The sequence below is a fragment of the Nyctereutes procyonoides genome, unplaced genomic scaffold (assembly GCF_905146905.1).
Source record: "Nyctereutes procyonoides isolate TBG_1078 unplaced genomic scaffold, NYPRO_anot_genome, whole genome shotgun sequence".
Lineage (NCBI taxonomy): Eukaryota > Metazoa > Chordata > Mammalia > Carnivora > Canidae > Nyctereutes > Nyctereutes procyonoides.
In genome coordinates, this window is record NW_026575151.1 from 13,262,232 (window position 1) to 13,278,698 (window position 16,467).

A 16,467-nucleotide genomic window follows, 5' to 3' on the forward strand; every position below is an offset into this window, starting at 1 on the left:
TTCTGATTCTGATTCTGCACTTCTAATATGCTCCCAAATGATGCTGATGTTGCTGGTTGGAGGACTATGTCTGTGATTCCTGGGAAATACTCTAAGGGGTCTCACTCTGAATGGAGAAGGAATCAGGGAATTTGTGCTCAGAGCTAATGATACCTCTCTCATGGCCTATTTCAGTTTAATCATGGTAGTTGGGGAGCTAACCATCAAGGGATGCTAAAGACCTTCCTTGAAAGAGCTACAGAGCTCAGTGAGGTTATCCAAGTGCTCTCAGAGGGTCCTTGTCTAGTTCTGGATTGGTAGGGAGGGTTGTCCAGGAGTGGATAAAAAACAGAAGGGCCTCCAGACCAGAGGGAATTTCAGAAACAGAGCTGGAGCCCCTGCTGGGAGCTTTGCCCAGAGATCAACAGAAAGGATCAGGCCAAGGAGGCACTGATGGAGAGGTGGCCCTCTTCATCACCTACCTTTGAGGGAGAGGGAGGTTAGTCCCATTATCTGCTTAATAGAGAGTGTTAAATCAAAGATTTTTTCCCCTGGAGTTTCTAGCCCCCTAAATTTAGAAATATAAACTATCTATTTATTTATTTGATTTTCATATTTCAAAGGAAGAGGCTATCATTCAGATGAAAAAGAAAACACGCTTGCAAGTCCGATTGGTTATCTACTATAGGAATGAGCAATTCTTTTCAATAGTGGAATATATGATGAAAATATATGGGAGGTGGGGAAGATGGCGGAAGAGTAGGGCCCCCAAGTCACCTGTCCCCACCAACTTACCTAGATAACTTTCAAATCATCCTGAAAAGCTACGAATTCGATCTGAGATTTAAAGAAAGAACAGCTGGAATGCTACAGTGAGAAGAGTTTGCGCTTCTATCAAGGTAGGAAGACGGGAAAAAAAAAAGAAATAAAAAAGATTCCAAGGGGGAGGGGCCCCGCGAGGAGCTGGGCTGAGGCCGGGGCGAGTGTCCCCAGGACAGGAGAGCCCCGTCCCGTCCCGGAGAAGCAGAAGCTGCACCAACCTTCCCGGGCGGAAAGGGGCTCGCAGGGAGTTAGAGCAGGACCCCAGGAGGGCGGGGATGCCCTCGGGCTCCCTGGGACACTAACAGACACCTGCGCCCCGGAGAGAGCGGCCACACCACCTGCACCGGAAAGGGCTGGAGTGTGCCCAGGGGACCCCAGGAGGAGCCCATGCCTCGGCTGGGGCAGCAGCTCTGCGCGGAGGGGGATACGCGGCCTGGGAGCAGCTCAGGCGGCGGCTCAGGTGGCAGCTCCGCACAGAGGGGGCTGCGCAGCACAGGGAGCGTGATTCCAGCAGCGCAGGCCCTGGAGCCCAGGGCACTGGGGGACATAGCCCAAGATCCTGCGCTACCCCCGGGACAGACGGAGGCCGAGAGGACACAGAACACTGACGAAGCTCCAGCTGCCAGGCGGCCCCAAGCTGTGCAGACCAGCACCCCCCGTGCGGAGCATCCAGGCCCCTGCGGACTGGGAGCAGCGGTAGTGACTGCGGGAGCTGACTCCAAGGCTGGAGAGTTGGCCGCAGACACTGTTGTTGTCCCCCTGGGGTCACCTTGTACCTGAGACTGAGCAGGGGCCTCACAGGATAAACAGCTCCCACTGAGCCGGGCACCTGGCAGGGGGCTGGGCAGCTGTCCCAGGTCCACACACCTGAGAATTGGCACAGCAGGCCCCTCCCCCCAGAAGACTAGCTGGAAGGACAGTGGAAAAGCAAGTTATTGACCAAGAGCACTGGAAAGTTCCAGGGGAAGTCGAGGGATCTACAGTATATAGAATCAGAGGATAATCCCCCTTGTATTTTTTTGTTTCCCCCCTTTTTAATTTTTTTTCCTTTTTCTCCTTTTTCCAGTACAACTTGTTTTTAGCCACTCTTGCACTGAGCAAAATGACTAGAAGGAAAAACTCACCTCCAAAGAAAGCATCAGAAACAGCCCTCTCTCGCACAGAGTTACAAAATTTGGATCACAATTCAATGTCAGAAAGCCAATTCAGAAGCACAATTATAAAGCTACTGGTGTCTCTAGAAAAAAGCATAAAGGATTCAAGAGACTTCATGACTGCAGGATGTAGATCTAATCAGGCAGAAATTAAAAATCAATTAAATGAGATGCAATCCAAACTGGAGGTCCTAATGACGAAGGTTAACGAGGTAGAAGAACAAGTGAGTGACATAGAAGACAAGTAGAGAGCAAGGAGGGAAACTGAGGAAAAAAAGAGAAAACCCAAAGATCATGAGGCTAGGCTAAAGGAAATAAATGACACCTCAGAAGGAAAAATCTATGTCTAATTGGGGTTCCCAAGGGCGCTGAAAGGGACAAAGGTCCAGAATGTGTATTTGAACAAATCATATCTGAGAACTTCCCTAACTTGGGAAGAGAAGCAGGCATTCAAATCCAGGAGATAGAGAGATCCCCCCCTAATCAATAAAAACCGTTCAACACCTTAACATTTAATAGTGAAACTTGCAAATTCCAAAGATAAAGAGAAGATCCTTAGCAGCAAGAGACAAGAAATCCCTAACTTTTATGGGGAGAAGCATTAGGATAATAGCAGGCCTCTCCACAGAGACCTGGCAGGCCAGAAAGGGCTGGCAGGATATATTCAGGGTCCTAAATGAGAAGAACCTGCAGCCAAGAATACTTTATCCAGCAAGACTCTCATTCAGAATAGAAGGAGAAATAAAGAGCTTCCAAGATAGGCAGAAACTGAAAGGATATGTGACCTCCAAACCAGCTCTGCAAGAAATATTAAGGGGGACACTGTAAAAGAAAGAGGAAGTCTAAGGACAATCCACAAAAACAGGGACTGAATAGGTATCATGGTGACACTAAACTCATATCTTTCAATAGTAACTCTGAATGTGAATGGGCTTAATGACCCCATCAAAAGGCGCAGAGTTTCAGACTGGATAAAAAAGCAGGACCCATCTATTTGCTGGCTACAGGAGACTCATTTTAGACATAAGGACACCTACAGCCTGAAAATAAAAGGTTGGAGAACCATTTACCATTCAAATGGTCCTCAAAAGAAAACAGGGGTAGCCATCCTTATATCAGATAAACTAAAATTTACCTCAAAGACTGTAGTGAGAGATGAAGAGGGACACTATATCATACTAAAAGGATCTATCCAACAAGAGGACTTAACAATCATCAATATTGATGCCCTGAATGTGGGTGCTGCCAAGTATATCAATCAATTAATAACCAAAGTTAAGACATATTTAGATAATAATACACTTATACTTGGTGACTTGAACGCAGTGCTTTCTACAATCAAAGGATCTTCTAAGCACAACATCTCCAAAGAAACAAGAGCTTTAAATGATACACTGGACCAGATGGATTTCACAGATATTTACAGACCTTTACATCCAAACGCAACTGAATACACATACTTCTCAAATGCACATGGAAGTTTCTCCAGAATAGACCACATATTGGGTCACAAATCAGGTCTTAACCGATACCAAAAGACTGGGATCATCCCCTGCATATTTTCAGACCAAAATGCTTTGAAATTAGAACTAAATCACAAGAAGAAGTTTGGAAGGACCTCAAACACGTGGAGGTTAAGGACCATCCCGCTAAAAGATGAAATGGTCAACCAGGAAATTAGAGAAGAATTAAAAAAATTCAAGGAAACTAATGAGAATGAAGATACAACCGTTCAAAATCTTTGGGATACAGCAAAAGCAGTCCTGAGGGGGAAATACATTGCAATACAAGCATCCATCCAAAAACTGGAAAGAACTCAAATACAAAAGCTAACCTTGCACCTAAAAGAGCTGGAGAAAAAACAGCAAATAGATCCTACACCCAGCAGAAGAAGAGAGTTAATAAAGATTCGAGCAGAACTCAATGAAATCGAGACCAGAAGAACTGTGGAACAGATTAACAAAACCAGGAGTTGGTTCTTTGAAAGAATTAAAGAGATAGATAAACCATTAGCCAACCTTATTAAAAACAAAAGAGAAAAGACTCAAATTAATAAAATCATGAATGAGAAAGGAGAGATCACTACCAACACCAAGGAAATACAAATGATTTTTAAAACATATATGAACAGCTTTACGCCAATAAATTAGGCAATCTAGAAGAAATGGACGCATTCCTGGAAAGCCACAAACTACCAAAACTGGAACAGGAAGAAATAGAAAACCTGAACAGGCCAATAACCAGGGAGGAAATTGAAGCAGTCATCAAAACCTCCCAAGACACAAAAGTCCAGGGCCAGATGGCTTCCCAGGGGAATTCTATCAAACGCTTAAAGAAGAAACCATACCTATTGTACTAAAGCTGTTCGGAAAGATAGAAAGAGATGGAGTACTTCCAAATTCGTTCTATGAGGCCAGCATCACCTTAATTCCAAAACCAGGCAAAGACTCCACCAAAAAGGAGAATTACAGACCAATATCCCTGATGAACACGGATGCAAAAATTCTCAACAAGATACTAGCCAATAGGATCCAACAACATTAAGATTATTCACCATGACCACGTGGGATTTATGCCTCGGATGCAAGGCTGGTTCAACACTCATAGAGCAGTCAACATGATTGATCATATCAACAAGAGAAAAAAAGAAGAACCATATGATCCTCTCAATAGATGCAGAGAAAGCATTTGACAAAAGACAGCATCCATTCCTGATCAAAACTCTTCAGAGTGTAGGGATAGAGGGAACATTTCTCAGCATCTTAGAAGCTATCTCTGAAAAGCCCACAGCGAATATCATTCTCAATGGGGAAACACTGGGAGCCTTTACCCTAAGGTCAGGAACAAGACAGGGATGTCCACTCTCCCCACTGCTATTCAACATAGTACTGGAAGTCCTAGCCTCAACAATGAGACAACAAAAAGACATTAAAGGCATTCAAATTGGCAAAGAAGAAGTCAAACTCTCGGGATCCCTGGGTGGCGCAGCAGTTTGGCGCCTGCTTTTGGCCCGGGGCGCGATCCTGGAGACCCGGGATCGAGTCCCACGTCGGGTTCCCGGTGCATGGAGCCTGCTTCTCCCTCTGCCTGTGTCTCTGCCTCTCTCTCTCTCTGTATGACTATCATAAATAAAAAAAACATAAAAACTTAAAAAAAAGTCAAACGCTCGCTCTTCACCAATGACATGATACTCTACATAGAAAACCCAAAGCCTCCACCCCAAGATTGCTAGAACTCATACAGCAATTTGGTAGCGTGGCAGGATACAAAATCAATGCCCAGAAATCAGTGGCATTTCTATACACTCAATGAGACTGAAGAAAGAGAAATTAAGGAGTCAATCCCATTTACAATTGCACCCAAAAGCATAAGATACCTAGGAATCAACCTAACCAAAGAGGTAAAGGTCTATACCCTAAAAACTACAGAACACTTTTGAAAGAAATTGAGGAGGACACAAAGAGATGGAAAAATATTCCATGCTCATGGATTGGAAGAATTAATGCTGTGAAAATACAATGTTACCCAAGGCAATTTACACATTTAATGCAATCTCTATCAAAATACCATGGACTTTCTTCAGAGAGTTGGAACAAATCATCTTAAGATTTGTGTGGAATCAGAAAAGACCCGAAGAGCCAGGGAAAATTAAAAAAGAAAACCATAGTTGGAGGCATCACAATGCCAGATTCAGGTTGTACTACAAAGCTGTGGTCATCAAGACAGTGTGGTACTGGCACAGAAACAGACACATAGATCAATGGAACAGAATAGAGAACCCAGAAGTGGACCCTGAACTTTATGGTCAACTAATATTGGATAAAGGAGGAAAGACGATCCACTGGAAGAAAGACAGTCTTTTCAATAAATGGTGCTGGGAAAATTGGACATCCACATGCAGAAGAAAGAAACTGGACCATTCTCTTACAGCAGACACAAAGATAAACTCAAAATGGATGAAAGATCTAAATGTGAGACAAGAATCCATCCAAATCCTAGAGGAGAAAACAGGCAACACCCTTTTTGAACTTGGCCACAGCAACTTCTTGCAAGATACATCAATGAAGGCAAGAGAAACAGAAGCAAAAATGAACTATTGGTACTTCATAAAGATAAGAAGCTTTTGCACAGCAAAAGAAACTGTCAACAAAACTAAAGACAACCTACAGAATGGGAGAAGATATTTGCAAATGACATATCAGATAAAGGGCTAGTTTCCAAGATCTATAAAGAATTTATTAAACTCAACACCAAAGAAACAAACAACCCAATCATGAAATGGGCAAAAGACATGAAGAGAAATCTCACAGAGGAAGACATAGACATGGCCAACAAGCACATGAGAAAATGCTCTGCATCACTGGCCATCGGGGAAATACAAATCAAAACCACAATGAGATACCACCTCACACAAGTCAGAATGGGGAAAATTAACAAGGCAGGAAACCACAAATGTTGGAGAGGATGTGGAGAAAGGGAAACCCTCTTGCACTGTTGATGGGAATGTGAACTGGTGCAGCCACTGTGGAAAACTGTGTGGAGGTTCCTCAAAGAGGTAAAAATAGATCTGCCCTATGACCCAGCAATTGCACTGTTGGGGATTTACCCCAAAGATTCAAATGCAAAGAAACGCCGGGACACCTGCACCCCGATGTTTCTAGCAGCAATATCCACAATAGCCAAACTGTGGAAGGAGCCTCGGTGTCCATCGAACGATGAATGGATAAAGAAGATGTGGTCTATGTATACAATGGAATATTACTCAGCCATTAGAAAACACAAATACCCACCATTTGCTTCAACGTGGATGGAACTGGAGGGTATTATGGTGAGTGAAGTAAGTCAATCGGAGAAGGACAAACATTATATGGTCTCATTCATTTGGGGAATATGAAAAATATTGAAAAGGAATAAAGGGGAAAGGAGAAAAAATGAGTGGGAAATATCAGAGAGGGAGATAGAACATGAGAGACTTCTAACACTGGGAAACGAACAATGGGTGGTGGAAAGCGAGGTGGGCAGGAGATGGGGATGACTGTGTGAGGGGCACTGAGGGGGGCACTTGATAGGATGAGCACTGGGTGTTATGCTATATGTTGGCAAATTGAACTCCAATAAAAAATAAAAATAAAAAAAGAGAAACAAAATCATGCATGCATGTTAAAACAAATCCATAATACTCAAAAACCAGAAAGAACTCAAATATCCATCAACTGGTGAATGAATCAACTATAGTGTATCTATACAATGGAATAGGAGTCAGGAACAACAAAAAATAAGTCTTTGATACATTCAATAACATGATGAATTATGTTATCAAAATCTATTGTAACATGAAAACAGCCAGACAAAAAGAATGCATACTGCATAATTCCATTTATATAACATTCCAGAAAAGACAAAATTATAGGAATGTAACAGGCGCTGGGGTTGCAATGAACTGAATGTTTGTGTCTCCTCAAAATTCATATGTTGAAACTACCCTTCAATGTATTAGAAGGCGTGGCCTTTGGGAGATAATTAGCATCAGATGGGTTCATAATGGTGGAGCCCTCATAAACGGGATTACCTTTGAGAAACAATTTTTTCCTTCCAGGGCCTCTATGGTCAGATAGGTGTAAATAGAGCAACTGAAGCTCAATTCACTTGTTAGAGGTTCCCTATATTCCATTACTAAGAGCTCCCTGTGTAGCTTGGCCTTCTGCTCCTGCATTCCATTTCCCAGAGTTAAACATCCTGCTTTGGTCAGCATTACCTTGTGTTCTCTTTGACTCTACTTTACTTTGGATTTTAATTAATTTTTATGTGTAGATTTGTATGTATGGGGCCATTGAATTACCTAAGTCTATCTTACTATTTCACTATTTTTCCTTTCTGAACTCAAACCCACTCAGATCAGCTAAAGATCACTTTTCCTCAGACACTCCATTAACTAGCTCAACATGTCACCCTGTATTTAACTGTGGGTTAAGATCCCTGTCCCAAATCAGGCTGAATATCTCTAAATCTACTTTGACTTTGAGAAGTAGGTACTTGTATGGCAAGAAAAACAAGTTTGGGAACGCTTCCTGGCCCTGTTGTTTTGCTTCTCATCTTATATTTGCCCACTGCCTCCATGTTGCCCTCTCAAACCAAGAGTGGCTTGAAACTTATGGAGCTTTTATTGGCACTGAAAAAATGGTGGACAAAGGGGCTGAGGTAAGAAATACATTTAGGGATAAGCCAACTTTAGGTAGTATAGTGTCGGGATTAGGATCATTTGCTTAGGAGTACAGGGTTTGAATTCTGGTTTTGCCTCTTACTAGTTATGTGATCTGAGATATGTAAATGTCTTATTGCCTCAGCTTCTGCTTTCATAAAATGCATCTGGTAATGTCTACTCCATATAGAGTCAGCATAGTGTGGTGATTAGAAGCATGAACTCTGCCTGAGTTTGAATTTTGGTTTGCCATTTGGCCTTGGGAAAGTTACTTAACCCCTGTGTAATGGCCAACTTCTATATCTCTGTAAAATTAGGGTTCTTAATGGCTATCAAAATAATAGTACCTGTCTCATATGAAATGGTATTATTTCTTATTTGAGGGTCCTGAATATTCATTTAGCTGCATTCTCGGAGAAGACCAAAATAAAACTAAAGAGGGATGTGATTCCTGACTCTAAAAGGAGAAATCCAAAAAGAGCTAGAATGTAGGATTTTGATGGCAAAAATAACCCCTTGTATGTGTGTGTGTGTGTGTGTGTGTTAAAGAAATAAACACTGAATTGTAGATGACAGAAAATGTAGGATTAATAGGTTCTCTTTACTCCCATCCAAGAAATCTATTTAATAAAAATAAATAAATAAAAAGAAAAATAAAAGTGGGAGCCCGGTATGCTGGGTGTGCCTGGGTGTGCTGGAATGGACCCCCTAAAGTGGCAAAGGGAATGAGGGGTACTAGGACAGCAGAGCTCAGCCCACTTGGAGAGCCCAGCCCTGACGGGACAGACAGGCTGCATCCAGGAAAGGAGAGGATTGAGGTTGGGGGTTTAAGGATCTGCTTCTGTTCATCAAATCCAGTGCAAAACATTGTCAAAGGAAACATTGGAGATTTTGAGAATCAATATTATAAGACAGTGAAAGTAGGTTTTGGTAAGTTTGGAAATTTCTCATGGAATTAATGATAAGTATATCAAGGAAAAGAGGCTCTCATAGTCAAGCATTTTCCCACTGTGTTAATATCAGGAATAACTTTACTTATCTGTCGCCACATAATTTAGATCATCTGTAAAAGACAAGCATCATGCAAATGAAAACTAATATGATGAAATCCTACTTTTCATTGTGATGAGTCAGAGAATATCTAAATTTGAGCAAATGCTCCATTAAGAATGAGTTGCTCATAATTAAGTAAAATGTTTACTCAAGTTTATTGAATAGCATTAGATTAATAAGCATTAAGAATCAGGTACCAGAGACTAAGAAAAAAAGTTTTTGCAAAAGATGTGAGTAAAAAAATTTCATCAAAGCAAATGTATGAGTACACCTGAATATCAGCTTTTAAATGCTGTTCATGAATATTCTGTGAACTTAACTCTGGGGATCAATTGAGTGCTATTTATTTTTGTCTACGGCAGTAAATTTCATAAAAGAACTCTTTAAAGGTAGGACCCCATTTCTCTCAATAGTGAGCTTTCAAATGGAAGATCTCTACTATGAGAGACCTCTGTCTCATAAAGTTCTGTGGGTTTCCTAGGCAAGTTTCAAGTCCCTGATGGATGTCTACTTTTCTTGTAAAATGATTGAAGTGAATTCCATCATGTCCTTCTTAACTCAAGCCACATCTTCAGATTTGAGGTTTAATTTTTTATTCCCTCATCTTCTAGGAGAATTTAGCACTAAACAATAGGTAAACTATTAAAAGAAACCTACGTGATTTATTACTAAGTAACTATCCTCAAAGAAACTTTCCTCCATGATGAATAAGAATGCAAAGCCCAAGTATATAGGGTACTATATTTTTTAGAAATCCCAACTTGACCCCATCAGCTTCTGTAGGGCTATTTTTAGATGTATTTTCATGCTTGCTTATATGGGGAAGTTCTTTTTCTTGGAAAGATTCATCAAAATACAAAACTAAAACCTAGAGCAGGTTCAGGGTGGAATACAGGTGTCCTTAGTGAGGATATTGGCATCAGTTGATTCTTTTCTTCAGCACTGCAGCTGGTTGAGTTGAAGTAGCATTTTTTTCTGTAAAAAAAAAAAAACAAAAAACAAGAGAGTTATGTTTAGAGAAAGTCTTACTAGAAACTGGCTTTTCCTTAAAGATGTCAAAAAAGGAATATTGTACCTATTGGCTCCCAATTTAGTTTATTGAGCTACTGAAATCGGTTACCCTTACTCATTTGAAAAGTAATAGTGAAAAAAGGTATTTGCCTTAGGAATTTCTCATAAATATAAAATTGTCTCCACTTTGCCCATTAAAGGGAAAACCTTCAGTACATATTGGAACCTGAAAGCCCATGTTATGCCTGACTTACTTCTGTAATATTTTGTTTAGTTTTTGCGTCCATTTGATGGGAGGGTTCAAGCATACAACTGACTTATTCTTCTTCCAAACTCTGGGGGAAAAGAAACAAAAATAAAAATAAAGCATCGTTATATTTTAGTCAATCCTACACTTAAAGAGAGTTAAGTATAAAAACATTCCTGGATGAAGTGAAATTGGAGGTGGGCATTTTAGCATCTGAAGTATGTGATTTACAGTGTGAAATCTGAGGAATGAGGAAAACACCATTTGCAGAATGGTCGTGTGTGAGCCAGTGGAGCTGAAAATGAAGTTTATAGAATCTCACATGTCAGGGGTTAATGCTTTGCTGACAGTTTTTACATGAATTGGAGGTGGATCAAATAGCTGACTCCAAGATTGGCTCACTTTGAAATCTATATCACAATATCTTCAAAATGCATTTGTCCATTGAGCTTGGGAGAACAAAATAAATTATAGAAAACACTCTCTTGAGAAAATTTTATTTGAAAAAAAATTCAATGAAATTTAATGTAGGAGAGTGACATTTGCATTTTGTTGAACCTCTAGTTAGTGAGTCTTTCACTGCTGTAAGAGATTCAACAACAACAAAAACAACAACAATAATTAATAGCTAATATTGATCAGGTGCGTATAGTGTGTCAATTGCTATGCTCAGCAGGTAACATAAATTATCTCAATTTCACACAAATCCTGTACAAGAGAACTATTATTTCCTTGCATTCATATGAGAAACTTGAGGTTTAGAGAATTTAAATAGCTTTTCCAAAACTACACAACAAATGCAATGGTAGAGCAGCATCCAAATGAAGGATACCTGCCTCCAGAACCCACACTTAGCCACCAATATACATGGGCAGAATCTGAATGGTTATCAGTGCTGGACACAGTGCCAAATGTTTTACCCGCAGTGGAAGCCATGAGGTCTCCCAGGTATAGCAATCTGGGACACTCAACTCTCTATCGGGATGGACTTTGAACAAAACAATTTCTTCATATTTACCTTAGTTATGAAATAACAGATAGCAAGGATCCACCCATCTAGCTTTGAAACTCTACCCTAGTAAATGGATCTTAGAGAGGTCAGAGACCATAGCACTGTTAGATTCTTGAGCAGAACCTTCCAAATCAGTTTCTAAGTTTATGATGGAAAATAGATTTCTGACCATCTGAACTCACAATATTTTTATCCAATTGCTATGAGTTTCTCATAATTTCCAGGTTTTGTTTCCATATCTGATTAAAATTCAGAAACAAATTTGGTGAGAGGATTTAAAATCAAATTTAGTTAGAACCTTTATTGGTGAAGACATTAGGAAAAGTATAATGCCTTTTTAATGAAAATTTTGCATACATATTTTTAATATCCCACATTTCTTTTTTATAAGTTGAATACAACTAGTGCAAGAAAGACCCATAGCAAAATGGGACAAACAAAAAGCAGTTGCTTACAAATGTATCAAAAGTCTAAAGAAGTCCAAAAGAAGAGCTGCTAATGAAAATGAAGTCAGGGATGCCCTAAGAAAGATGCTTTAACTAATACTTCAAGGTATTGTCACAGGTGGTGACAATATGGTTCATGATAGATATAGGAAGGAGAAATCAAAGTTCCAAGTAGTGATACACAAAAGATCTATGGCTTTATTTAAAATATTAAGTGTAACAATCCAACATTGCTTGTACCTCTATTCTATGCTAGGAAAGGGATAAAGCACTGGGAGGAGAGAAACAAATAAATCTGATCCCTGTCTATAGAGAACTTATTTTGTGGTGGGAGTGAAAGACAGAGAGAGAGAGAGAGAACCACAAACCTGATTATTTCAATATAGTGATGCTATAATAATCACAGCTAACATTTACTAAACATTTATTACATTTATTACTGTGATTTATTACTGTGCCGGACATTTTACTAGGGGCCTTATATGCAATGTGTAAATTCTCATTTGATGTGCCATGTGCTATGATAGAAGTATCAACAGATTGCTCTAAAGTACTGAAAAGGAAGGGTCACAGAAACAACATTTCAGTAAAAGAAAATACCTACTGAATTTCTTGCAATCATTACTGTCCCCTTAGCCTAACTCTTCAATCAAAGATGATCTTAAAGCTAAAGGACGCGTCTATAAAACAGATGTTTGTTTTTTTTGTTTTTTTTTTTATAAATTAATTTTTATTGGTGTTCAATTTACCAACATACAGAATAACACCCAGTGCTCATCCCGTCAAGTGTACCCCTCAGTGCCCGTCACCCATTGTTTGGACTAAGAACTATTGTGGATACTTATTTTCTTGCTCTTTAACTTCTGGGGAACAAAGTGTTTACTTCTGCTGGCAATTTGAATTTGGTAGAGGAGAGAAGAGGCTTGGTGGGGTAACACCTGGTAGAGTCCTGGTTCTGTCCCTTTCTAGTGATATGCCTTAGTTAACCTCCCTAAGTCTCAGTTTCTGCTTCTATAGAGGAGTGATAACAGTAGACATAACTTAATTGGGCTGTTAAAGGACTAAGATGGGTGAATGTGCACAAAGCACTTAGGACCCCTGCAAAGTAGGTACTTAATATTACTGAGTCTTATTATTATCTTAAGAATTGTTAGCAACCCTCAGAGTAAATCACTTTGAGATTCTTGCATAAGAATACTATGCATATACCTGAAACTAATGCAATATTGTGTGTCAACAATACTTAAAAAATACTATGTGGTTGGGCAGCCTGGGTGGCCCAGCGGTTTAGTGCCGCCTTCAGCCCGGGGTGTGATCCTGGAGACCCGGGATGGACTCCCACATCAGGCTCCCTGCATGGAGCCTGCTTCTCCCTCTGCCTCTCTCTCTTTTTCTCTCTCTCTGTGTCTGTCATGAATAAATAAATGAAATCTTTTAAAAAATACTATATGGAAACATTTGATCTGATTTTCTTTTGTGTGTGTGTGTGTCTTTTTTTTTATTTAAGTTCGATTTGCCGACATATGGTATAACACCCAGTGCTCATTCCATCAAATGCCCTCCTCAGTGTCCGTCACCCAGTCAGCCCATCCCCCCGCCCGCCTCCCCTTCCATAACCCTTTGTTCGTTTCCCAGATTTGATCTGATTTTCATGGGGAGAATAGAATAACATACATTTTTCTCCTGCAACTTACATGATTTCTCTTTTTGGGCACCCATTCCCAGGAGGGAAGATCTGAAGCCTTTCAATGAGCTGGATGGGAATAATGCCTGAGGTCTCTTGGATGCATTTACACTTTAAATTTGTGTTGTAGGCCTCCAGAACACCTGCAAACACAATCAGATATTTTAATCCCTTTGGTATAATTTGAATTTAATTACTAATCTTTCATATAGAGCATATGAAGATTTAAACATTTTAAGTCAGCGCTTTCACCCAGATGCTTTTAGTTTGTGTATTTCTGCCTGTCTTGGTTTATTTTCAAATATTGTCTACCAAAATCTTAAAAATAAAATCAGCTTTCTAAAAACATAACACCTATTGAAATTAGTGATAGTGTTTACTGGTGCTCAGGTAATTATCTAAATAATAAAATTTAAGAACCACCACTATGGGGACTTAAACTCAGTTTAATTAATACAGTGTAAAGTCAACTGATCTTCCCTCCAAACACATAAAAACCAAAGATATGAATTCCTTACAGTGTCCCCAGAGCAATAAGAAGCTGTAAGAGAGTTCTTGTTCTTATCATGTTCAAATCAACCCCTCTCCCCCGTCTCTCTGAGGAACTTACACGGAAGATATTTTTTGTTTTTGTATAATATGCTGGTCCTCCATATGTTGCAAATCATTACCAACCAAAGGCCAATAATAAAAATTCAAGATTATTTTATTCACAACACAGGTCATTAGTACTAGATACTTTTATAAGTAATCTAGGTCATTAGTACTAGATACTTTCATAAGTAATCTATTTCAGGTATTTTAATGAATTCCACCCTCTTTAAACTTACTGTCTACCACCATGCTTGACATGCTTGACCCCAAATAAAAGGGACCTGGCTCCCAAGGCATTTATAGTTTGGAGGAGAAAACCAACGAACAAAGACTGAAATGTCACAGAACATTGTATTTTACACCCAAGATGGGATGCATAATGGGAACAGAGGAACTTGCCAGGGTAATGGGAAAGCTTTATGGAGTAAAGGAAGACAAAGGTCTTGAAGAATAAAAATAGCATGTGAAGCAAATTAAAATTGAAAAACAATTCCTTGTACCTTAAGAACAAAAATTGGTCTTTTACACCTGAGCAGAGTATATCATTCTGTACATGCTTCGGATTTCTTCAGCTATATAAAAACATACAATTTCAATTAGATATTTATCTATTTATGCAAACACAGTCACCCCATTTAGACTTAGAAGTTTGCTTCTTTGCAGAAAGCATGGACTGAAGTACCCGTGTTGTGCTTACAATGGCTCATGTCAAAGTCTAGCGGTATAGAATTGTGCCAAACATTCCCTGCAGGAGACCAACCAGTTGAGGTCAATTATCTTTAAACCTTATAAATGGTTTAGTCATAAGGGGTAGCATTGAAAGGCAGAGCAAAGAAGATATACACAGAAAGAATTAGTAGTAGCAGAGCTGAATCTGAAAAAGACCAGGAATAGATAAACCAAGTATAAGTCACATGGACACTGGATTTCAGTATTTCCCTCTATGGATAAGAATCTTAATATTACATGCTTCTAGCCTCTAAGAGTTAAATCTCTAAGCACCTTACTTTTAGAAACCTAGGAGCAGTTGAGTAGTACCCCCCAGTCATATTGCTCCCCATTTTCTAATTAAAAAAGAAAAAGAAAGAAATGGTTGAAGACTATTTCTGCACAAAGTACAATGACAAGGTAAGTGAAAGTTCTCACCATGGACAGCAGGGAGGCTGCAGACCAGCAGCATGAGAAGCAGAGATCCCAGGGTGAACCTCATTCTGCCTCAAGGTGGAGTTCAGACTTCAGCTCTGGGTCTAAACTGTGGGCTCTGAGCACAGGGACTTCTATTTATTTATGCCAGTGAGGGCCCTCCCACCACCTTTGTCTCCAATAGGTCAGCTGTGTCATCATTTTTAAAAGTCCCCAAATATTGCTGAGCTTGCTTTTTTTGAACTCCCCTTGCAAATTTTATGAATTGGCTTCAGAGCACTATAAGCATAATGAAATATTTCTTGATAATGTAGACTATAAATGTCAGGGATGCTGCAGAAATTTGAGGGTGGGAAGAGGGAAAAGACATCAGACTGGCAGTTGCACAGCACACTCTTTAGGATCATTATCTGTGATCGTAGTTTTGATTGCTACTTTCAGTGAAGGGTCAGAAGGCTTTCTCAATGAATTTGAGGAAATTAGGGACTCTGTCAAGCACATCCTTGTGCCCCTGTCCCTTGTAAGAAAGTCTATCCTTTGGCAGATGCTCAATAAATATTTGCAGATCTAACGAATGTTTCCTTATGTACAGATTTCTATGCTGACTTTATTTCATTATCTGAAATATATCATTACTTGTGTAATTTGACCATTGTGGAAGTCCTGGGCAGGGTATGTGTCTCCTCATGGTGTGCCTGTGTCTTGGTGAAGGAAGGGAGGCAACAGCTTTGAGGAAGAGAATCTTTCTGTCTCTGGTATGCAGGTTCTCGAGTTTGAAAGCCAGGTGTCAATGGTGGGTGTCATTAAAATTTCATCAGATGCTAAAGTCAATATGTGGGTTGGTCCCTTGGGAAGCAGATGCTAAGATGGATGTTAGAGTAAAAGAAGTTTCTTTTGTTGTTGTTTTGAAAATGACTCCTGTGATAGACAAAAGCGGGAGCGTAGGTAGGCAGGGAGAGCCTCAGACTGCCGGGCTGATCCAAAACAGTCTGCCACAAATTAATGGGGATATCTTGAGAAAAGAATGTCTACTAGAAGAGCCCCACCATGGGCAGAAGTATCCAGGTCCTACCACCCCTGCCGTGCTCAGTCATTGGAGTTTCTCAGAAACATCATGGTCTCT

General features: G+C 40.0%; 1 protein-coding gene across 1 annotated transcript; it reads right to left on the reverse strand.

The window, feature by feature from the left end:
* Positions 1–9,422: 9,422 nt before the first annotated feature.
* On the reverse strand, positions 9,423–15,433 carry LOC129501855 (C-X-C motif chemokine 13-like). Its single transcript, XM_055313148.1, has 4 exons — positions 15,348–15,433; positions 13,618–13,750; positions 10,473–10,553; positions 9,423–10,182 (listed from the first exon to the last, which is right to left on the reverse strand). Exons 1-4 carry the CDS (start codon positions 15,409–15,411, stop codon positions 10,056–10,058), a joined length of 405 nt encoding a protein of 134 aa, XP_055169123.1. The 5' UTR covers positions 15,412–15,433; the 3' UTR covers positions 9,423–10,055.
* Between the last annotated feature and the right edge of the window lie 1,034 nt (positions 15,434–16,467).

Bases quoted from the DNA above. Each gene is read 5' to 3' on its own strand.
- LOC129501855 (XM_055313148.1), bottom strand. From the start codon at position 15,411: ATGAGGTTCACCCTGGGATCTCTGCTTCTCATGCTGCTGGTCTGCAGC. The intron at 10,554-13,617 runs GTAAGTTGCAGG...CTTTTCCCCCAG, and splicing joins TGCCCAAAAAGAGAAATCAT to AGTTTGGAAGAAGAATAAGT. The intron at 10,183-10,472 runs GTAAGTCAGGCA...TTTTTTTTACAG, and splicing joins CTAAACAAAATATTACAGAA to AAAAAAATGCTACTTCAACT.